At 44.5% G+C, this 24,475-nt stretch overlaps 1 protein-coding gene and 1 long non-coding RNA gene across 2 annotated transcripts in view; one reads left to right on the forward strand and one right to left on the reverse strand.

Moving 5' to 3' along the window:
- Positions 1–7,617, forward strand: part of LOC134944690 (uncharacterized) — a 156,980-nt gene extending 149,363 nt beyond the window's left edge. Inside the window, exon 5 of the long non-coding RNA XR_010181923.1 lies at positions 7,432–7,617. This is a non-coding gene — a long non-coding RNA (uncharacterized LOC134944690). The remainder of the gene's footprint in view (positions 1–7,431) is intronic.
- Positions 1–24,475, reverse strand: part of HAT1 (histone acetyltransferase 1) — a 207,914-nt gene that overhangs the window by 6,053 nt on the left and 177,386 nt on the right. Inside the window, exons 9-10 of the mRNA XM_063933462.1 lie at positions 4,392–4,543; positions 2,670–2,786 (exon numbers count right to left, since the gene is read on the reverse strand). Of these exons, the coding sequence (XP_063789532.1) occupies positions 2,670–2,786; positions 4,392–4,543 (269 nt within the window). The remainder of the gene's footprint in view (positions 1–2,669; positions 2,787–4,391; positions 4,544–24,475) is intronic.

The raw sequence follows: 24,475 nt of genomic DNA on the forward strand, positions 1-24,475 counted from the left end.
GGCCCTCCCCAAATAAAACCTCACCCTTGTAAGGCAAAGTTTCCATATGTCTCTTTGAATCGGCATCATCCGTCCATTGGCGGGTCCACAGGGCTCACCTAGCAGAAATTGCCATGGCATTGGCTCTTGAACCCAACAGCCCAACGTCTCTCGCAGCGTCTCTCTCTGGAGACGGTAGCGCCACCTTTTTGGACAAGCGCGTTAAAGCCTTGTCCACCCTGGGCGAGGATTCCCACCGTAACCTGTCCTGTGCGGGGAAAGGATACGCCGTAAGAATTCTCTTGGGAATCTGCAGTTTCTTGTCTGGAGTTTCCCAAGCTTTTTCAAATAAAGCGTTCAGCTCATGAGATGGGGGAAAGGTTACCTCAGGTTTCTTCTCCTTAAACATGCATACCCTCGTGTCATGCACCGAGGGGCCCTCTGTGATATACAAAACATCTTTTATTGCAATAATCATATAATGAATACTTTTGGCCACCCTTGGGTGTAACCTCGCATCATCGTAGTCGACACTGGAGTCACAATCCGTGTCGGTATCAGTGTCTGCTACCTGGGACAGGGGACATTTATGAGAGCCCGAAGGGCCCTGTGACACAGTCAAAGCCATGGATTGACTCCCTGTTTTTTCTCTGGACTCTGCTCTGTCCAATCTTTTATTTAATAAAAGACACATTTGCATTTAAAACATTCCACATATCCAATCAATCAGGTGTCGGCGTCGCCGACGGAGACACCACAATCATCTGCTCCACCTCCTACTTAGACGAGCCTTCCGCTTCAGACATGTCGACACACACGTACTGACACCCCCACACACACTGGGATATACAATTATGGGGCCCCCAATAAGGCCCTTTGGAGAGACAGAGAGAGAGTATGCCAGCACACACCCAGCGCCACTGGACACTGGAATAAAATCCCAGACTGTACAGCGCTCTCTTATAGAATAAATAATACACTCACTGCGCCAATTAAATGTGCCCCCCCCCCTCTTTTTTGCCCTCTGTACTTGCTCAGCAGGGGAGAGTCCGGGGAGCAGCTTCTCTGCAGCTTGCTGTGGAGAAAAATGGCGCTGGTTAGTGCTGGAGGATCAAGCTCCGCCCCCTCAACGGTGGCCTTCGGTCCCGCTCAAATTCTTTATACTGGCGGGGGGGGGGGGGGGGGTTTCAATATACTGCCTCCGCAGTATCTAATATATTAGCCAGTGCCCCTTGAGGTTAATATTGCTGCCCAGGGCGCCCCCCCTGCGCCCTGGGCAGCAATCAGAGAAACTCAGTAGAGCTCCCCTGCAGTGCATCCAGTCTCCTCTGGGCACAGGATCTAATTGAGGTCTGGAGGAGGGGCATAGAGGGAGGAGCCAGTGCACACCTATCTAAAGTCTTTAGAGTGCCCATGTCTCCTGCGGAGCCCGTCTATACCCCATGGTCCTTATGGAGTCCCCAGCATCCACTAGGACGTAAGAGAAAGATTAGTTTTGGCTTTTGTTCCATGCAGTGATTGCTTAAGACATTTACATTGAAGCCCAAGAATCTGAACTGCGCAATTAATCTATTTAATATGTTATTGTCCCATATATAGGTGATAAGAGCAGGCATATTTAATGACTGCAAAAGAATATCAAAAAGTCTTTCTGTCTTGAATCTGCCTAAAGGAGTAAGGGTGGGTACACACCTGAACAATGTTAGCGCAATATATCATTACATCGGTCAGATCATACGTGTACACCCACAATTTGAGTGCTCCCCGGTTGCATGTGATATCTTTCTGTCGGTCACGCTGCACAGCCAACCGGAAGATATCGCATGCGACCTAGTGCATATTAATGAAAGACGGAACAGTGACTGTACCATCTTTCATCAAATCTTGCTGGTGTGTTTGGGCAATTGGGCATGACCTGGGCTGAAGGGATTCAACCTGACCATCCGCCCAATTGCATGTCGTTCAGATGTGTAGCCCACCCTTAGAGTAAAAAGCCCTTTTCTAACATGCAGCCGAACCCCTTCTCCATTCTGTCACTTGCCTCTTAACTAGTGCATCCTCCTCCTGTCTGGCATTTCCTACACCCAACATCTTAAATGTTGAAGTAAGACTGATTTCTCCTCCATAGCTGCAAAATAATACACAAGCAACACAAGACCCACCTTTACCTACAAATCCCTCAAACCGCCCCTCACACATCTCAAATCTCATAATGATACTCTCCCTCTTGTCTACTGGGGACAACTCATCTCCATTAGCCACCTGTCACTCCCATGTCTAACATTTCCCCTGTGCAGCAACACACGTATGGCGTTACATACTGTACCAAGCCCACACACTCTTCAAACCTTTAAACAATCCCTGAAAACTGATCTCTTTCCTATAGCTTCTTACAGTAATTCAGCCTCACAACTGTCTCAATCTCCACTCATTTCTAGTAAGAAAGTGGCTCTCTCATGAGCAGGGCCCTCTCTAACCTTCATTTTCAGGTCTACATTTATTTAATATACCCTGTATGTTCCTGGTTTGTGTATGTCCTGTTTCCCATACTGGATGTGAGAGGTGCAGATCATCATTACAATCTCACTGGTGTGGCATTGAAAAACTTCATAGAAGTGCAAAAGAAGTACTAAATCTGAGACGTTTATACAGTCCAACAAGTTGACATTCGCTTTGGACACGTATAATACCTTATATGGCCCGACAAGTCTCTTTTTGACATCTAGTCTGTAAGCTTTGGATTTTTCAGGGTCACTCATGTCTGTAGCACGGAGCCGAAGAATTTCGTAAACTCGTCTTGCATGTTGCTGGTAATAAAATAAGTTAATGTGTAACAGAGGTGTTAATTTTACATTCTGTTATATTTTACAATGAAGAAACAAAAATACTAACAATTAAAACCCCCATCCCACCTCCCTCTACAAACAATGATTAGAAAATGTTCCATAAGATATACAGCATATTGGTAAATGTGTCTTTATATTATATTTTATTAACGTTCATGTCAGTCATTAAGACGAGTATCCAATTAGATCAGATCCATTTTCTTTGGCCGAAAACAGACCAGCGATCGCGCAAAAACACATGGGATCGGGGATGAGTTGGAAATGTATCTATTCTGGGCCAGGAAAGCAATTTTTATCTACACACTTCCTAGTTGCTTCACCTTAAATATACTGTTTGTCATTATATATATATATATATATATATATATATACACACATACATGCACACACACATACATACACACACACGTGTCCTCACAGAACTTTGCTGCAGTTGCGCCAAACTGCACATCTACACACGCAAGGTTCCGTGACACTCTGCTAGCTTTGGACGTCTTTTATGCCGCATATATGTCTTAGTTGTAATGCGATGCGGATAGAACACACCAGAAGGCTGCTGTCTAATTTGATATGCAACACTGTGTGCGTCTGGGTCTCTGAATCTGTATACAAAGTGCTACAATGTAGCAGCTGCAGTTTTTCCCCAATATAAATTCTGTTGTGCTCCGCATACAGACTCAGTCCCACACAGATATACAAGTCTTAAGTGGGGGTACACACGGGGAGAAGTGTGCTGAGCGATCTAGCACAGAACGTTCAGCACATATCTCTCCCCCCGCTCAGCGTGCTGAGCGAGGGGGCCGCTCATTTCACCCAGTGGTGAAGTGAGCGATGTAACTAGAATGTGCCTGCATGCAGGCCAATCTAGAACCAGCGATAGCGACGTGCGGGGCCGCGCATCGCTATGGGGCATACTCATTTAGAGATCCGTGCTTAATTTCTAAGAGAAATTAAGCATACATCTCTCCGTGTGTACCCCCCTTTACATATCAAATTAATCAGCACAGTCTCTTGGTGCGTCCCAGTCACATCAAGTTGCAATTAAGATGCATTTGCGGCAAAAAGGACACCCAACGCTAGCAGAGATGCGCAGGACCTGGCGGCTCACTCGCGCCAGGCATCTCAGGCTGCATGGCGTATTGAGGCTAGATGTAGGAGGACACATCTGTATACATACACACAACCATACTGTACTGCATATTTGCCTCTGGCAACTTTATTACGGCTGTAACAACCTGAGCAATTATCCAGGTGTTGTCCCAACACACAATATTTTGTTGCCCATTTAGGGGAATGTAAAGTGTATATATTTAGAGTATATTTATAGTGTACTCTTTACATCCTTAGTAGAAGTAAAAGTTCATGTCTTTCCCACTGCTGTCGGCATTTCAAGGAAAGTAGACGAAATTCCCATGACACTCAGATACTCATATGGCATAGTGTCTGTAGTGTTCTTGCAGAGAAAATAAAAAACATGTTCCTAGTTTAGGAATTTGTCAGAGTCAACATGTCAGGGTATAGAGAAATAGAGTGCGCACCAAGTCACCACAGCCGGAATTACAATACCTTATTTATCTTCAGTTTCTGCTGAGCCTCTGTCACCATCTCTTGACTGAACCCACCAAGAAGTTTTTCTGGCGAGAAACATGGCAGGTTTTGGCAAAGCTTTGCAAGAACAAAGTCTCTGAGCTTGACAAAGTTTTCGGATGGATCTTCAGCTGGTGGAAGAAGGAAAGAAAGTTTCAGTGGCTTCTTTTTGGATATATAATGTCTTACGCTGCACATTCTGCCAAAATGGCACTGAGCATACAAACTGTGATATTGGTGCAAATGTGTATCGTTTCCAAATAGCAAAGTGAAGATGTTCACTAAATACCAGGCTTTGTTACCAAAAATATATGTTATAGCAGATGTTTTGAGTTGTCCCAGTATAAAATATAGACAGCATTCAAAGATTACGTACAGTAAAACAAAGATATTTTCTTACTGTCCCTTAATTTGATCTCTTAAAACTGTCCTTACACTGCTAGACAGTGCAGCCGACAGGGAAAAGGGCAGCAGCAATGAGCCGATTACACAATCTACGGAGCCGATCTCCACTACCTGAAGTTGGCTGTACGACAGACAGGTGAATCAGACAGGTTTGAAAACAAAACCCAAATGATCCAATGGTTCTTCAGCCGGTTTCAGGCTGTGAACGATCACCCGTCAGTACCATAAACTGAGCGATCATCGTCCAAACCAGTCATTTTGATCGGCTGGTTTGCATAATTATAATGCAGTGTATGGCCAGCTTTACCTACTGCGCTGACTACTGCAACGTTTAACATTGATATCCAGTTAACTAAAGTGAACATTCAGAAAAAAATAAAAAAATATACTTTGTACATTTACATCTGACATGATTGGATGAGAAAAGCTAGCCAACCTGCTATGCAGACGAATACTTTCAAAAAAGCCCATTAAGTCTTTTTGATTTTGTTTTTTTTCATTCAATATACCTTTATATTCTATAATTGACTGGGCCCAGGTGAAGTCAATATATTTCATATGGTCTCTGGGTGGAAAGGATCTTGGCCAAGAAACTGCCCACATGGGGTTAAAATAAATTTCATTTACAAGTATTCCATTTTTATTTATTTTTTTACCCTGTAACTATACCTAGGATAGTCAACCAGCCATATAATTATTCTAGTTAATTATAGGTAAAACTTAAAAAAATTCTTACATTCGAAACAAGTTACATTTACTAAGTACAGTAAGCTGTATACGGTTTACTTGTAACACAATTTGTTTACTGTCTAAATAAAAAAACTCTAGCTTCGGGTTCACAGCCGTGTACTGTAGTAGATCGATATAAACGAAAAAAAACACACAAATTTAATATGAAAAACCAAATATTTTTTTCTATTTTTTCATAAGGCCATATATTTGGTTATATTATGTGGGGAGGGGGGGGCTCATGACAAAAATACACTAACACAAAAAAAGGAAACTGATTCCTGAGATGAGGACGGACAAACATTTTACACATAATATACTTTATTATTTTACTCTGTAAAATGGGCTCTTTAATCCCAGGCATCGACACAGCTGCCTGGGAAAACCAGTCTGGCTACCATTATCCAGAGTCATTAGCCACTCCATTGTACTGTAAGCACATAACTACCCAGCATTTCAAAGAGAAGGAAACAAAAAGATTTAATTGTTCAGAGAAGCCTGCACCCTTTTACTGCCAAATAAGTCCGCCAATCATAGCATTGTTAACCCGTAAAACATAAAGGTCAATGAAAATTTCACTGCTTGCCCTCTTAAGCAAATCTTCATAATTACCACTGCTCTATTCAGAAAAAAAAAAAAAAAAAATCAATTAGGGCTTAGTGCAATTTTTTAAATTAATGTATAACAAATAAATGCTAATTAAAAAAATATCTTCTTAACCAAAACAAAACCAAATAATATCTCTGTTTCCCTATCTTTAGTGTTACAATTATTTTGTGAGTATACAATCTGTTTATGACCAGAGCAGCAAGAAACACAGAAATCGACCCTCACAGAGCATTTGGACCTATCAAAACAAAGCAAATTCCTTTAAGCTTTAAAGCTACTACTATTACTATTATTATTATTATTATTATTCAAGGGAGCAAAGCAATTAAGATAGTTCCAGACAACTGAGAAATAGCTGCTACTGAAAGATGTTTACAGTATCAGAGGCAAGTGGTTGGTGTGATGGGAGATAAATTATGAAAGCAGGAGAGATGTGATATCTCCAATCTTTTTAACTGTTCTGCAGCCCTACAGCAACAGTAATAATGCACCAATCACCAGTCCCCAGTGGTTGGCTCATGGTAATGCAGCCAATCACTTCATTAGAAATCAATGACATAAGTGGGGCAAATTCTGGGGCAGATGTATTAACCTGGAGAAGGCATAAGGAAGTGATAAACCAGTGATCTGTGCAAGGTGATAGAGGCACCAGCCAATCAGCTCCAATATGTAAATTAACAGTTAGGATCTGATTGGCTGGTGCCTTTATCACCTTGCATATATCACTGGTTTATCACTTCCTTATGCCTTCTCCAGGTTAATACATCTGCCCCTCTGTTCCTAGTTTTAAGGAGGGGATATTTATATGTACCCACAGTTCCATATGATTAAAGTTGTAAGACCCACATTTGACAGCAACCTGTGGAAGGGATAGAAGGCAGCCTTTAGCACCCTACTTGGGATTAGATTTGTTCACAATGCGGTATTCTCAAAGGAAAACCTCTGGTCAGTTGTGTGACACATACAGAATGACCACTACATGAGCAGTGAACATTAAAAAAAAAAAAAATGTTTTCGCTCACACGACAAACTACAAAATCTGGTAAAATAGAGCAACGTAGACCAAAACCATATGGCAACCACATATGTATAGCAGAAGACGGGGGAGCAGGACACAATGCTGACATGCTTAACATTCTTTAGAACATACATAAGCATCCCTTTGTCAACCATATGATCAGACAATGACACGCCCTTTCATACTACCCAATATACTGTATACTTATAAGTTTGTTTTAATTAGAACATTTGTTTGCTATTTTGTGTTTCATTATAGGTAATCTTTTCCTACACTTCCTCTTTGGGTGAAGATGATAAAGAAATGCAGGAAAATGCACAGCTATCAGAAAGAAAAATTATCTACAAAAGTGGGGGGAAAAATACACTTTAGGTGGAAAAAATAAAATGTATAAAATCCCATATATACATAAAGCTACACATTTGGAGCATTCCACTTTCAATGCACCCAATCACTCCTCTTGGGCATTCGCAAATATATAAGAAACACTTAAGTAGCACTTAAAATGTGCATAAAAATAGCTCATGCATGCTAATCATTTCAAACATTCTACCTTTGCAACACAGCAAAAAGGTTTCCTTTCATGCTTTCCCTCCTACATTTACAGCTGACGGGCCAAGGTTCAAGAAGTCTGGGCTCTGCCCACTTTGAAAAGTATAGGGGGGCATACAGCTATACAGAAACATTCAAATAGACCTCTCCACAAAGGGAAGGGGAAGGATTTCAAGAGTCAGCACGGATTGTGCAAGAGGGGAAGGGAAAGCTAGGCAGGTGTTACATGGAACTAAGATTTCCTATACTGTCCAAAGGAACACCCCAATAAAAATAGTAACATGTTCTCTTCATGGCACCTGTATAGCCTAGAATTAGAAAAAAACAACACACTAATATAAAAAAAAAAAAGACATTTCGTAACAAAAGTGCATAAAAACAAATTACTTCCATTATTTAAGCCTTTATAAATGCCTTCCTCGCTAGAATGCTAGTTAGACCCACATTATAATGAGAGGATTGTGTCATGTCCCACCACTCCCCCCAAAACTACTAGTTTTATATACGTAAGCCTCTAATTTATAGAATTAAAATAAAAAAACACACAATAACCAAGTGTTTTGACCTATAGTTACTAACAGAAGCACTGTTATATACTATTTAGGGCCCAATGCAGGGATTACATACGCTTTACCAGCGGGCGGTATGCCGGCTATCAATATCCCGAGAGCGGAATCCCACCCGCCAGAATGCTGGCAGCGGGGCGAGCGCTAACAGTCCCCTTGCAGGCTCGCTACGCTTGCCACACTGCGGGACCACCACAGGATCTATTCCCACTCTATGGGTGTCGTGGAATATTATTTGTGGGCTATCATGGGCATGTGCACATATCAGATTAGGATAAGGACAGTCGCAAGAACTTGGCAATTTGTAAAGGCTCTGCTGGTGCCTAATGGGGATTTGGTGGACGCTCAGGTATAGACTGTGGTTTTGTGTGTTTTATTGCACATTTTGGGCCCAATTCATGTTTGTACGCAATTGCGATTTTCTAGGCTACAAAACTGCTGATGTTAGCAAGTGAAGATGCTACCAAGGAATGAGAAGAGATGCCCACCGGAGCCATCACAAACTATGCGCAAATACAGGGAACATGGAGGCTAAGTGTTGGTCTATGGCTACGCAGACTGGACACAGCAGTAGCAGCACAGACACCATGTTTTTGCACGTACGAGCTTGCAGCCATCAGCAGATACACGCCCTAAAAATGGCCATGACACGCCTGCGTTTTCCCAATTACTCCCCATTAACACCTCTAAATGGTCACTTCCTGTCAATCACTTTTCCATGAAAACTTTATTGTGAGCGGATCACAGCATCACCTTCACACATGCGCGTTGCAATCGCAGCACATGCGTAGTCTGCCGATAATCGCTCCATTGCGTGATAATCGGCGTACAAACATGAATTTACCCCTTTGCTTTTGGGGAAAACAAGATGGGGAGTTGTTTCTGCTGTATTATAGAAAGTTTTGTAGTTTAATTGATGACTAATGGTTAATACATTTATTGTGCATAAAATAACTGGCTTGCAACTTGGGTACAAGAGGAACTAAGTGTATCTGGGCGGAAATACGCAAATTACACTCTCTTTGCTGCCAACTCTGCACGTGCCCCTTAACAAGAAGGGATAATGCCAACAGTGTGGCAAAATTATACGTACATCTTGTCTACATTTGTTATGATGACAAGCAGAAGCAGACCCCAGAACGCTGAGAAATGGACAAGTGTGTACTAGCATTTCACACATGCCAGCAGCACAACTATCATGATGGCATTCAAAGGCCGCCACAGTGCGCGTCAACAAGCCAACAACATCAAGTGGCAAAGTCAGGGACATGTGTAAAGGTTTGGCAGCGCACACTTGTAAAACAGGTACAAAACATGGGCACAGACAAGTTCAGCTTTGATAGTAGTCTGCCGCATTAGAATTGCACATATCTCAATGGTCTGTGATCGAAACACTTCCAATTTGGGCAGCTCAGCAATAGAATATTTACAATATTAAGTGATGAGCCGGACCCTTAATGTTTGCATAAATTCCCTGTGATAAGCATTGTTGAATGTCCCATTTTATATGTAATGAAGAATGTGCTAATTAACAATGTTGACTTCAAAAGGAAAATCTTTATATATTATAGTGGGGATCCGGTCAGGTTAGGGTTAGGCTGCGGGGAGGGATGGTTAGGGTTAGGCTATGGCTACACATAGCGGACCCTGAACGGGACCCACTTGGCCAGGAGGGGGTTGTGTGTGCACACGGATCCTGTTCTGCGGGATCCCGCAGAACAGGATCCGGCCAGTGACACACAGGATTTCAATAGCACACAGTGCGGCTGTGAAATGTATGTCTTCATCTTGAAATCCCGTCGTCCTGCCATCCGGCTCAACTGCAGCATGCTGCAGTTGGATTCGGCGGCGACGGGACCGCGTCCCATGTGCAGTCTCCTTCCGGCCAAGCGGGTCCCACTGAATGGGACCCGATTGGCCGCTATGTGTGGCCGTAGCCTTAGGCTGCGGGGAGGGTTAGGCATCACCACGGAGAGTTAGGGTTAGGCTGCAGGTAAGGAGGGTTAGGGATTAGGGGTAGCATACTTACCTAGTAGGTGTCAGTTTGCCGCTGTCAGTATCCCAATACCATCCCCACTCTAGTGATATAAGTTTATTTTCCTGTATTTTTGTATTGTGAGTGGTGGAAAATAAGAATTTACTTACCGATAATTCTATTTCTCGTAGTCCGTAGTGGATGCTGGGGACTCCGTCAGGACCATGGGGAATAGCGGCTCCGCAGGAGACAGGGCACAAAAGTAAAAGCTTTAGGATCAGATGGTGTGCACTGGCTCCTCCCCCTATGACCCTCCTCCAAGCCTCAGTTAGGATACTGTGCCCGGACGAGCGTACACAATAAGGAAGGATTTTGAATCCCGGGTAAGACTCATACCAGCCACACCAATCACACTGTACAACCTGTGATCTGAACCCAGTTAACAGCATGATAACAGCGGAGCCTCTGAAAAGATGGCTCACAACAATAATAACCCGATTTTTGTAACAATAACTATGTACAAGTATTGCAGACAATCCGCACTTGGGATGGGCGCCCAGCATCCACTACGGACTACGAGAAATAGAATTATCGGTAAGTAAATTCTTATTTTCTCTGACGTCCTAAGTGGATGCTGGGGACTCCGTCAGGACCATGGGGATTATACCAAAGCTCCCAAACGGGCGGGAGAGTGCGGATGACTCTGCAGCACCGAGTGAGAGAACTCCAGGTCCTCCTCAGCCAGGGTGTGCCCCTGACCAAGTAGCAGCTCGGCAAAGTTGTAAAGCCGAGACCCCTCGGGCAGCCGCCCAAGATGAGCCCACCTTCCTTGTGGAATGGGCATTTACATATTTTGGCTGTGGCAGGCCTGCCACAGAATGTGCAAGCTGAATTGTACTACACATCCAACTAGCAATCGTCTGCTTAGAAGCAAGAGCACCCAGTTTGTTGGGTGCATACAGGATAACAGCAAGTCAGTTTTCCTGACTCCAGCCGTCCTGGAAACCTTTATTTTCAGGGCCCTGACAACATCTAGCAACTTGGAGTCCTCCAAGTCCCTAGTAGCCGCAGGTACCACAATAAGCTGGTTCAGGTGAAACGCTGACACCACCTTAGGGAGAAACTGGGGATGAGTCCGCAGCTCTGCCCTGTCCGAATGGACAATCAGATATGGGCTTTTGTGAGACAAAGCCGCCAATTCTGACACTCGCCTGGCCGAGGCCAGGGCCAACATCATGGTCACTTTCCATGTGAGATATTTCAAATCCACAGATTTGAGCGGTTTAAACCAATGTGATTTGAGGAATCCCAGAACTACGTTGAGATCCCACAGTGCCACTGGAGGCACAAAAGGGGTTGTATATGCAGTACTCCCTTGACAAACTTCTGGACTTCAGGAACTGAAGCCAATTCTTTCTGGAAGAAAATCGACAGGGCCGAAATTTGAACCTTAATGGACCCCAATTTGAGGCCCATAGACACTCCTGTTTGCAGGAAATGCAGGAATCGACCGAGTTGAAATTTCTTCGTGGGGCCTTCCTGGCCTCACACCACGCAACATATTTTCGCCACATGTGGTGATAATGTTGTGCGGTCACCTCCTTCCTGGCTTTGACCAGGGTAGGAATGACCTCTTCCGGAATGCCTTTTTCCCTTAGGATCCGGCGTTCAACCGCCATGCCGTCAAATGCAGCCGCGGTAAGTCTTGGAACAGACATGGTACTTGCTGAAGCAAGTCCCTTCTTAGCGGCAGAGGCCATGAGTCCTCTGTGAGCATCTCTTGAAGTTCCGGGTACCAAGTCCTTCTTGGCCAATCCGGAGCCACGAGTATAGTTCTTACTCCTCTACGTCTTATAATTCTCAGTACCTTAGGTATGAGAAGCAGAGGAGGGAACACATACACCGACTGGAACACCCACGGTGTTACCAGAACGTCCACAGCTATTGCCTGAGGGTCTCTTGACCTGGCGCAATACCAGTCCAGTTTTTTGTTCAGGCGGGACGCCATCATGTCCACCTTTGGTCTTTCCCAACGGTTCACAATCATGTGGAAGACTTCCCGATGAAGTCCCCACTCTCCCAGGTGGAGGTCGTGCTGAGGAAGTCTGCTTCCCAGTTGTCCACTCCCGGAATGAACACTGCTGACAGTGCTATCCCATGATTTTCCGCCCAGCGAATAATCCTTACAGTTTCTGCCATTTCCCTCCTGCTTCTTGTGCCGCCCTGTCTGTTTACGTGGGCGACTGCCGTGATGTTGTCCCACTGGATCAATACCGGCTGACCTTGAAGCAGAGGTCTTGCTAAGCTTAGAGCATTGTAAATTGCTCTTAGCTCCAGTATATTTATGTGGAGAGAAGTCTCCAGACTTGATCACACTCCCTGGAAATTTTTTCCTTGTGTGACTGCTCCCCAGCCTTTCAGGCTGGCATCCGTGGTCACCAGGACCCAGTCCTGAATGCCGAATCTGTGGCCCTTTAGTAGATGAGCACTCTGCAGCCACCACAGAAGAGACACCCTTGTCCTTGGAGACAGGGTTATCCGCTGATGCATCTGAAGATGCGATCCGGACCATTTTTCCAGCAGATCCCACTGAAAAGTTCTTGCGTGAAATCTGCCGAATGGAATCGCTTCGTAAGAAGCCACCATTTTTCCCAGGACCCTTGTGCAATGATGCACTGACACTTTTCCTGGTTTTAGGAGGTTCCTGACTAGCTCGGATAACTCCCTGGCTTTCTCCTCCGGGAGAAACACCTTTTTCTGGACTGTGTCCAGAATCATCCCTAGGAACAGCAGACGTGTCGTCGGAGACAGCTGCGATTTTGGAATATTTAGAATCCACCCGTGCTGTCGTAGAACTACTTGAGATAGTGCTACTCCGACCTCCAACTGTTCTCTGGACCTTGCCCTTATCAGGAGATCGTCCAAGTAAGGGATAATTAAGACGCCTTTTCTTTGAAGAAGAATCATCATTTCGGCCATTACCTTGGTAAAGACCCGGGGTGCCGTGGACAATCCAAACGGCAGCGTCTGAAACTGATAGTGACAGTTTTGTACCACGAACCTGAGGTACCCTTGGTGAGAAGGGCAAATAGGGACATGGAGGTAAGCATCCTTGATGTCCAGGGACACCATATAGTCCCCTTCTTCCTGGTTCGCTATCACTGCTCTGAGTGACTCCATCTTGATTTGAACCTTTGTATGTAAGTGTTCAAATATTTCAGATTTAGAATAGGTCTCACCGAGCCGTCTGGCTTCAGTACCACAATATAGTGTGGAATAATACCCCTTTCCTTGTTGTAGGAGGGGTACTTTGATTATCACCTGCTGGGAATACAGCTTGTGAATTGTTTCCAATACTGCCTCCCTGTCGGAGGGAGACGTTGGTAAAGCAGACTTCAGGAACCTGCGAGGGGGGAGACGTCTCGAATTTCCAATCTGTACCCCTGGGATACTAGTTGTAGGATCCAGGGGTCCACTTGCGAGTGAGCCCACTGCGCGCTGAAACTCTTGAGACGACCCCCCACCGCACCTGAGTCCGCTTGTACGGCCCCAGCGTCATGCTGAGGACTTGGCAAAAGCGGTGGAGGGCTTCTGTTCCTGGGAATGGGCTGCCTGCTGCAGTCTTCTTCCCTTTCCTCTATCCCTGGGCAGATATGACTGGCCTTTTGCCTGCTTGCCCTTATGGGGACGAAAGGACTGAGGCTGAAAAGATGGTGTCTTTTTCTGCTGAGATGTGACTTGGGGTAAAAAAGGTGGATTTTCCAGCTGTTGCCGTGGCCACCAGGTCCGATGGACCGACCCCAAATAACTCCTCCCCTTTATACGGCAATACTTCCATGTGCCGTTTGGAATCTGCATCACCTGACCACTGTCGTGTCCATAAACATCTTCTGGCAGATATGGACATCGCACTTACTCTTGATGCCAGAGTGCTCTATAGTCAATAAAATACTGTCCCTGTCAAGGGTATCAATATTTTCAGTCAGGGAATCCGACCAAGCCACCCCAGCGCTGCACATCCAGGCTGAGGCGATCGCTGGTCGCAGTATAACACCAGTATGTGTGTATATACTTTTTAGGATATTTTCCAGCCTCCTATCAGCTGGCTCCTTGAGGGCGGCCGTATCTGGAGACGGTAACGCCACTTGTTTTGATAAGCGTGTGAGCGCCTTATCCACCCTAAGGGGTGTTTCCCAACGCGCCCTGACTTCTGGCGGGAAAGGGTATAACGCCAATAATTTTCTATCGGGGGAAACCCACGCATCATCACACACTTCATTTAATTTATCTGATTCAGGAAAAACTACAGGTAGTTTTTTCACACCCCACATAATACCCTCTTTTGTGGTACTTGTAGTATCAGAAATATGTAACACCTCCTTCATTGCCCTTAACATGTAACGTGTGGCCCAAATGGAAAATACGTTTGTTTCTTCACCGTCGACACTGGAGTCAGTGTCCGTGTCTGTGTCGACCGACTGAGGTAAATGGGCGTTTTAAAGCCCCTGACGGTGTTTGAGACGCCTGGACAGGTACTAACTGGTTTGCCGGCCGTCTCATGTCGTCAACCGACCTTGCAGCGTGTTGACATTATCACGTAATTCCCTAAATAAGCCATCCATTCCGGTGTCGACTCCCTAGAGAGTGACATCACCATTACAGGCAATTGCTCCGCCTCCTCACCAACATCGTCCTCATACATGTCGACACACACGTACCGACACACAGCACACACACAGGGAATGCTCTGATAGAGGACAGGACCCCACTAGCCCTTTGGGGAGACAGAGGGAGAGTTTGCCAGCACACACCAAAACGCTATATTATACAGGGACAACCTTATATAAGTGTTTTCCCTTATAGCATCTTAATATATAATAATATCGCCAAATAAGTGCCCCCCCTCTCTGTTTTAACCCTGTTTCTGTAGTGCAGTGCAGGGGAGAGCCTGGGAGCCTTCCTAGCAGCGGAGCTGTGTAGGAAAATGGCGCTGTGTGCTGAGGAGAATAGGCCCCGCCCCCTTTTCGGCGGGCTTCTTCTCCCGTTTTTCTGACAACCTGGCAGGGGTTAAATACATCCATATAGCCCCAGGGGCTATATGTGATGTATTTTTAGCCAGCATAGGTACTTTCATTGCTGCCCAGGGCGCCCCCCCAAGCGCCCTGCACCCTCAGTGACCGTTGGTGTGAAGTGTGCTGAGAGCAATGGCGCACAGCTGCAGTGCTGTGCGCTACCTCATGAAGACTGAAGTCTTCAGCCGCCGATTTCTGGACCTCTTCTCTCTTCAGCATCTGCAAGGGGGTCGGCGGCGCGGCTCCGGTGACCCATCCAGGCTGTACCTGTGATCGTCCCTCTGGAGCTAGTATCCAGTAGCCTAAGAAGCCAATCTATCCTGCACGCAGGTGAGTTCACTTCTTCTCCCCTAAGTCCCTCGTTGCAGTGAGCCTGTTGCCAGCAGGACTCACTGAAAATAAAAAACCTAACAAAACTTTTACTCTAAGCAGCTCTTTAGGAGAGCCACCTAGATTGCACCCTTCTCGGCCGGGCACAAAAACCTAACTGAGGCTTGGAGGAGGGTCATAGGGGGAGGAGCCAGTGCACACCACCTGATCCTAAAGCTTTTACTTTTGTGCCCTGTCTCCTGCGGAGCCGCTATTCCCCATGGTCCTGACGGAGTCCCCAGCATCCACTTAGGACGTCAGAGAAATGTATTCTATATTTCAGTGAATAATTCGTCCAACTATAGACACCAACACAGCAGCAAGGCAGACCGCTATAATAGACAAATCTCTTAGTAGTAATATTGCTAAATTAATACGTTGTGAACAAGACATTTCTCAGAACTCTGCATAACTTTGCTCAAACATATCACATAGTTTTCCAAATAAGTAAGAACTTAGCACTGCTAGACAGACTCTCCGTTTTGTGAATGCACCCCAGTGCAGTTTCTGGCTCTCATAACACTGGGCCTCACTGAACGCTTAGACATGCAGAAATGTTACTTTCGGGCAACTTTCCAAAGTATTTCAAATAGATGTAATCAAGAAAAGTAAAAATGCTATACTGTGTACACTATCAGCGCAAGTTCTCACCAACATTTTATCATATTTTTTTTGAAGTGGCTCTACCCAATAAACATTAATGTAAACCTTAAAATTACAGCACAAGTGAAATTTGTTTTTGCTTTTTAAAATAGAACTAAAACAAAAAGTATTTAGCCGTGGTACATTGTGTGCATCCTCAGAACCAGCTTGTAATATGGATAACCAGTGAATATTACTTTATGCTTGCTTGTAATATTATGCAGCAGCAACAGACTCCTAGTACACATAAGTTTTATCCATCACTATTTTGACATGCTTCACGTCCAATGGGATGATTCCACGGTGTTGTTACAGGACGCATACAATGATATTATGTGCTGTCATATGATGCATGCAAAGAAGTGATAAAGCGGTGATAAGTGCAAGGTTATAACGCACCAGCCAATCAGCTCATAACGGTCAATTTACATATTGGAGCTGATTGGCTGGTGCGTTATCACCTTGCACTTATCACAGCTTTATCCCTTCTCCAGGCTTAAAACATCTGCCCCATTGTGTAGTGTGTATGACTGGGTTGCACTGTCGTTTAGGAGTGTACCCAGCTAAGTAATACCACGTTGTCTGTGGAATCGTCCCATTGAATGTGCAGAACATCCAAAGGGATGAGGTGACCTCCAAGTTCATCAAACGATAAATTGGGTGGAGTTGAGTGTACACACTACTGTATCATAAGATGCTGGTTGAGATCCATTGCGGATCACAGCATCGTCCAATATATCATATATCAGTTACCCAGCTATACTCTGCTTTGGCCATAAACAAGTAAAGATTTCTCATGTAGCATCTTGTGTAAACCGCCCCATACAGATGTCCCAGTGTTAGGTCAGCGTGCCCCGCAGAAACAGCTGCAGAGCCAAAGATCGCCTCTTTCGGGTTTGTAAGAAAAACAAAACCAGAAAACCAAAAATGCCTGATTTCAGACCAAGGACACCAAGCAAGTTATTCTAACACGCTGCATTCAAGTTAAAGTGGTCAAATAAAACAAAGTTTAAGTGAAGTCCGATACCATGCACAAGGAACATGCATCTGTGAGAAACTTTGGAAAGTCAGCGACACATAAAAACATCTGGTATACAGAAGAAAGACCACCCCAGCTAAAGGAGAGATACCCCCTCTGCACAGCGCGGCTGTGAGAGCAGTGCAGGAAACTCTCTCTTAGGTGGTAATTCAATAAATCTTGAAAGATTGACCAGCTGTAGATTAGGTATGATAAGTGGCTGGTAAGCACATATTCAGCCCCCCCACTCACAAACCATGACCATGTCTGAGTGTTGCATCATTCGAATACATTTCAAAAACCCCCAAACATAAAAAAACAGAACAAACAGACAAACCACGTGCCAAAGCATTTAAACACGTTTCCTCTGTTGTAGAACAGCAATGTAAAGTCATCTCGAAGGGCAGATGGGCTATGTCTACAGTAAAATATACATGTTTACAAGCACAAGGTTAGAGGGGACAGATCTCATCTCCCCAGCCCATCAGCAAATGTTACTCTCCAGAGTAAATCTGAGGCCCATCTCAAATGGAAAACATTACAGAACATCAAAGAAAAGCGCAGTAATCGTATAATAAACTCCTTTGTAATCTGGAAAACATTTTCTTAAAACAGGCTTTCCTGATTAACATGACAGATACATTTCAAACAGACAGGAGAATATTGGCAGCTTATCTTTCAACAACGGATCTCTTTTCTATGCTACTGCATACGCTGACTGCTTGGCACGAGAAGCACAAATGTACGAACGAGAAATATCTTCTGCCATGAAGCAACACTAAATTCATTTTCAAGAACCAATGAGAAAAATATGACATTCCTATCGTTCCTCTCTCGTGCACCTCCAGAAGTCTGTAACCGAGGGCTTTTACATGGATTTTGGAACCGTGAAGAAACTTCTAATATCTTTATACAGTAGGCATACAATCTCATACACACGTGTGCAACATATCAACACACAATAAAAGATAGTTCTGTCTAAGTGTATAGCTAACTCTGGCAGTATTATAATACGCATCACTAGGACACAGAACATTGTTTTTTCTGTAGTAGTAAGGCTCACTGGGGACGATTCAATTGTTTTGGGTGTCTATTTATCCTATCTAATCGGGAAAGTATAGCTGGCCAAACAATTGTCAGGATTCCATTGTTTGGGCGCACATGCATATTGCGCATGTTGTGCCCAAACAGACGGTTTAGCTGCATTAAATGGCTAAACCAGCCTCAAGTCCTGCTTTGGGCGTACAAATGGCCGAAAATGCTGACTTACCGCACATTTCTTCTCACACCTCAGGAGGCTGCAAGAAAAAATGTCACCCCTGTGGCTGCCGGGCGTCTGAACAGAGCAACAACTGAATTGCTCCTTTTGCCCCCTCTAGTGGTAGCCGCAGGATAAAATTGAATCAGCCCCACTGTGCCCATTTTTAGCATCTGCGCATGCATCAGACCCTGTATATGCATAGTTTAAGTCATTTGGACGGAAACTGATATATACATAAATTATATGCCACTATAGGTGACTCAGAGGGGGAGAAATGTTATACAGAGGACAAAAGTGATGTTGCCCATAGTAACCACATTATAGCTATCATTTTACAGAATGTAATTAATAGATATGGGCAACAACCTCCGCTTGTCCTCTATAGAAGGTTTGATAAATCTCCCCAGAGTCGCATGTATCTTAGGGGTAGATTTATTAAGCTTGGTGAAGTGATAAAGTGGAAGGTGATAAAGTACCAGCCAATCAGCATCTAACTTCCATGTTACAGGCTGGGTTTGAAAAATGACAGTTAGGAGCCGATTGGATGGTGCTTTAACACTTTCCACTTTATCACTTCACTGAGCTTAATAAATCTGTCCCTTAATCACATCTCCACTGCCGGCTTAGTGGGTGTAACTCGGGACAGCTGGGTGCTCGAACATAGCTGACGTGTAGACAGAACTGCGGCCTATTCAGTGCTGTGCGTATGCAGTAATCTGGCCGATATCAGACACAAAGGACAGTGCTGTTGCAAGTGTGGACTGATAGTGAGACAGATGCATTTAGACGCGGATGGAGGGGTGGGGCGGTGAGGTCGCAGAGATGCAGCCAACTCATACAGGCAGAAATGTGCATGCATTTCTGAGCACGCAATGGGGCTGCAGATGCGTCTGATATACATACAATTCTTAATCAGGGCTTCAGTGATCAGGTCTGTGCGGATGGCATTATTAAGAGCAGCAATTATTGCTTTTAATGCCTTTATTGTGACACATGGATGGGCAGATTCAGTAGTAGGCACACACCAGCAGAAATAAGCACCATGCCTCCAAGTATTACATTTATCCTTCTGCGCAACACTAAAGAAATGGCACCAGGGGAAATACGGGATGCGGTTATGTGTTGCTTTTGGCAGCAGAAAATACAGTTTATAATATTTTTAAGTCGTTCCAGCAATTAAAAGGAATATCTTTCGCACGTTATTAGCAGTCAGCGCTCATTTTTACTACAGGCTAAAAATGGTTATTATTAAGGGAATGCTGCAACGTTTCTAAATGTATTAGAAAAGAGCAAACTTGTCACAGGAAAAGGAATTCTCTGCATATATAACATCAAACAAGATTTTTTTTTCTTTAGTATTTACACAGACTATGGGGTATATGCAATTGCGGTCGAATTCCCGAAAATGTCGAAAAACGGGACATTTTCGCCCCCCAAAAAAATTCGACAATGCAATACAGTACTTTTCGTCCAAAAAACGGACTTTTGAAATTCGACATTTGACAAATTCAACATTTCTGCAATGGTACAAATGCGGCATTTCGACAAAAGTATATTCAATTGAAGATTGTAAATTCGACAACAGTGCTTTTAGACAGTAAATTCGTCATTTTCAATCCGCCACACTTTGCTGGCGGAATCTAATAACATTTTTTAAAAACATGGTGTTTTTTTTTTGTTTTTTTTTATTGGTAATAGCATATCTATGTATATTAGATGGGATTAGGTACTTGGTTTGTCTATTTAGGAGGCATAAGTATTATTTATATATTTTTAAAAATATATTTATTTTATTTTTATGGAATGGGGTAAAAATCAGAAAAAAAAATGCGTGGGGTCCCCCCTCCTAAGCATAACCAGCCTCGGGCTCTTTGAGCCGGTCCTGGTTGCCAAAATACGGGGGGGGGGGGGGGGGGGGGGGGGAATGACAGGGGATCCCTTCGTGGCACTCTCCTGATTGGCTTTGCGCGTCTGAGCTAGCAGACAGCGCATCGCACAGCTCCCTCCATTAGTTTCAATGGTGGGAACTTTGCGGTCAGCGGTGGGGATACCCGCGGTCAGCCGCTGACCTCACCGCTGACCGCAAAGTTCCCACCATTGAAGATAATGGAGGGGGCTGTGCAATGCACGTCTGACAGCTCCGACGCGCATACAGCCAATCAGGAGAGTGCCACAAAGTGGCGCTTCCTGATTGGCTGAAGGGACCTTCTGTGACAGGAGTCACAGGGGGTCTCTGTATTCGGGGAAAAGGGGTCCCATGTGTAAACATGAGACCCCTTTCAGTCCGTCTGGTTCGGGTAAATGCGTTTTTTTGTTTTGCCAAGTACGTGGATTATAATAAAAGAACTGGACACTGGATCAGGTGAGTATAATTTTATTTTCAGGTACCCCGGACGTCGACATTGGGGACGTGGCCAGAGTCGGCGTGTCAACATAGGCAAGTATGTGTGTCAGCATGTATGTAATAAAGTTGTATTTTCACGGTGTGCGTGTCCTGTTTTTATTTGGATATTTTTTTTGCAGTAGAACTACAGGTACCAGCGGGCCTGTTTCCCCCCCGCATGCTGGTACTTGTGGTTCTCCAAGTACCGGCTTGCGGGGGAGGCTTGCTGGGACTTGTAGTTCTTCTGCAAAAAACAATATTCTTACATTTTCAACAAGGCTATCAGCCCCCCATCCGCAGCCCTTGGATGGGGGGACGACAGCCTCGGGCTTCACCCCTGGCCCTTGGGTGGCTGGGAGGGGGGGACCCCTTGATTGAAGGGGTCCCCACTCCTCCAGGGTACCCAGGCCAGGGGTGACTAGTTGGGTATTTAATGCCAAGGCCGCAGGGCGCTGTATAAAAGTGACCCCCGGCTGTGGCATTATCTGTCCAGCTAGTGGAGCCCGGTGCTGGTACAAAAAATACGGGGGACCCCTACTCTTTTTGTCCCCCGTATTTTTTGCACCAGGACCAGGCGCAGAGCCCGGTGCTGGTTGTTTAAATACGGGGGATCCCCTGTAATTCCCCCCCCCGTATTTTGGCAACCAGGACCGGCTCAAAGAGCCCGAGGCTGGTTATGCTTAGGAGGGGGGACCCCACGCAAATTTTTTTTCGGGTTTTTTACACATTTTTAAAAATCTAATCAAAATCCGTCAAATCGTCCGTTTTTCGACAGCGGGACTGTCGAATTCGTTTTTTATTGAATATGTCGAATTCCGGCACCCACCTGCCGGAATTTGACGGTCGAATTGTGTCGAATTTAAAAACGGGCGAAAAAGTGCCGCAATTCGCCCGGAATTGCATATACCCCTTAAGCTGCCCATATACTGCAAGTTCTCTCTCCAACCATCCAGCGAGTTGGCTGGTTAGAACATAAATCTGGAAATGTATGGGAGCAAATGACAATCAACCATTTGCTACCAAACACTGGAAAACAGCCTAAAATGGTTGCTCAGACAAATCGGTTAAATTACCATTTTTTTCTATTGTTCATCCATGTCCACAAGCACAGGTTCATGGACGCGTGTGAAGCAAAGGAAAGCCTGCCTGGTCCGATCCCACTGAAAAGCTACTGCAGCACAAATTGCTGAAAAAAATTAATGCTAAGGCAGAAAGGCGTGACAATAGATAGTGGCCATGCTGCCCCCGTCCACCACCAAAAGCAGCTACAATGGGCATGTGAGTGATAGAACTGGAAGGTGGTGGGCAGGTGTGATGAATTACGTTTTCTTCTACATCATGTGAATGGCCAGGTGCGCGTGCGTCATTTAGCTGGGGGAGAGATGGTACCGGGATGCACTATACGAAGAGGGCACCAGGCGAAGGCAGTGTGATGCCCTGCGCCAAGTTCTGCTAGGAAACCGTGGGTCCTGGCATTCATATGGATAACACTTTGACACATACCACCTACGTAAACACTGTTGCATATCAAGTACACCTCTTCACAGCAACGGTATTACCTGAAGGCAGTGGCCTCTTTCAGCAGATAATGCGCCCTGCCAAACTGCAAAAAAAATGTCAGGAAAGGTTTAGATAAAGATTTCAGAGTGACGACTTGGCCTCCAAATTCCCCAGACCTCAATGCACTCAAGCATTTGTGGGCTATGCTGGAAACACAAGTCTGAGCCATGAAGGCACCACCTCGCAACTTACAGCTCTTAAAGGATCTGCTGCTAACATCGTGGTGCCAGATACCACAGGAGACCGTCAGAGGTCTTGTTGAGTCCAAGCCTCAACGGGTCACAGCTGTTTTGGTGGCACTAGAGGGTCCAACACAATATTACGCAGGTGCTTTTAATGTTATGGTTGATAGGTATAGTCTTGTCACTCTACTTTAGCACAGACGTTGTTTTCTCAAAGGGATGAAAAATAATTAACTGCAAGAGGGCCACTGGAGCCTCATGGGATTTGTATGGGGCATAAGCAAAAGTGTGATGATTTAAAAGTCTTTATATATGTGCTGGTAAGTTTTCCTTTTTGCTATATATGGTTATTGTCTACACTTTTGGGGGGTTTCAAATAACCACTAAAACGAAAGTAAACATACCAGCAAATACATAACAATTTCCTTAAGTACTAATCAAACAATGGTACCATGGGAATATTAAAGTGGACTCTTTCCGGTCCTGCCAATCCCTGAAGATGAAAGCAGGAAGCACATCAGGTTAAGTTGGGGAATACAGGGTATCAGCTCTGCCAGTCTTGAAAAATAGTGTTTGGAAACCATGAATATTTTGTGTGTCATTGCATTTCCATTAACGTTTCCCCAAACTAACGTTTTTCCATTGCAAATAGTCTGTGTAAGATGTAGTCATTTCATTTTAGGTTTTAACAATGCAATCAAATCAATGCTGAGAACATATAAAGGACACGTCTATATCCATTTCAGAAGTTGGCAAGTGTGGCCTCTGGCGTTTGTGAAGTTAAATCACACAACTGCAGAGAGTACTACTAGACACTTAAGTATTGGTAGCAAATACTACAGAAACAGGGGCTTCAGACTTCATTCTCTGCATCTCAGAATCAAGTCCATTGTTTGCAATGTTCTGCCTCAATGTTCTCAATGTTCCACGCAACCTCTTCCCAAAATAACTCTTCATAGAACCCTCTAATTACGTTAAACTGTTCGATAGGCAACAGCACTTGCGTATAATAGGAGTATTATCCTATACAGCCTGCAAGAGAATTGTGTGTAAGCTCTCCAAAACAATGCATAAAAGCACAATTGAACTGACCACCTCAAACAGGTCTACATAAACAATCCTGTGCAGTGGACAATTACTGGTTTCTAGAATTACTGACTTCTAATCATGCTTGAAAGGATTTCACATAAAAAGAATCATGGAACCAAAACAAGCTCTGTAGACCCAGGAAAAGGTGTCACTGGTAGCTAGTCTACATCATAAACAGTACACTTAATTAAGACAAATACAAACTTTAGTTAAGCAAGAGATGGGCTGCCAAATTAATTCCATCCCTACTAAATAAATCTATCGCTATCTGCAGAGGAATGGGTCATATATCCATATTACAGTAATACAATACATAAAAGTTATATACCTAAGGTGATCTGTCTATTCTGTACTACTACAATATAACAGGACTTTACAAAACTGCTTTAGACTGGAAGTGTCTAAAGAACTCTAAGGGGTAAAATGGATAAGTAATACCCCTTTCTGCCCGCTAGCAATAACTCGGATTATTGCATGTGAACATGCAGCAATCCAGTTTTCGGCGCAGTCTGAAAGGGGCCAGTTGAAATAACCTGGGTGGACTGACCCGGTATTTTAAAGCGGGTAGTGACCAGGGCAGAACATGGCTTCAACCTGGGTCGCGATGCAGTGTTATTGGGTAAGCCAGGTCGA

Source organism: Pseudophryne corroboree, chromosome 7, assembly GCF_028390025.1.
Source record: "Pseudophryne corroboree isolate aPseCor3 chromosome 7, aPseCor3.hap2, whole genome shotgun sequence".
Taxonomy (NCBI): domain Eukaryota; kingdom Metazoa; phylum Chordata; class Amphibia; order Anura; family Myobatrachidae; genus Pseudophryne; species Pseudophryne corroboree.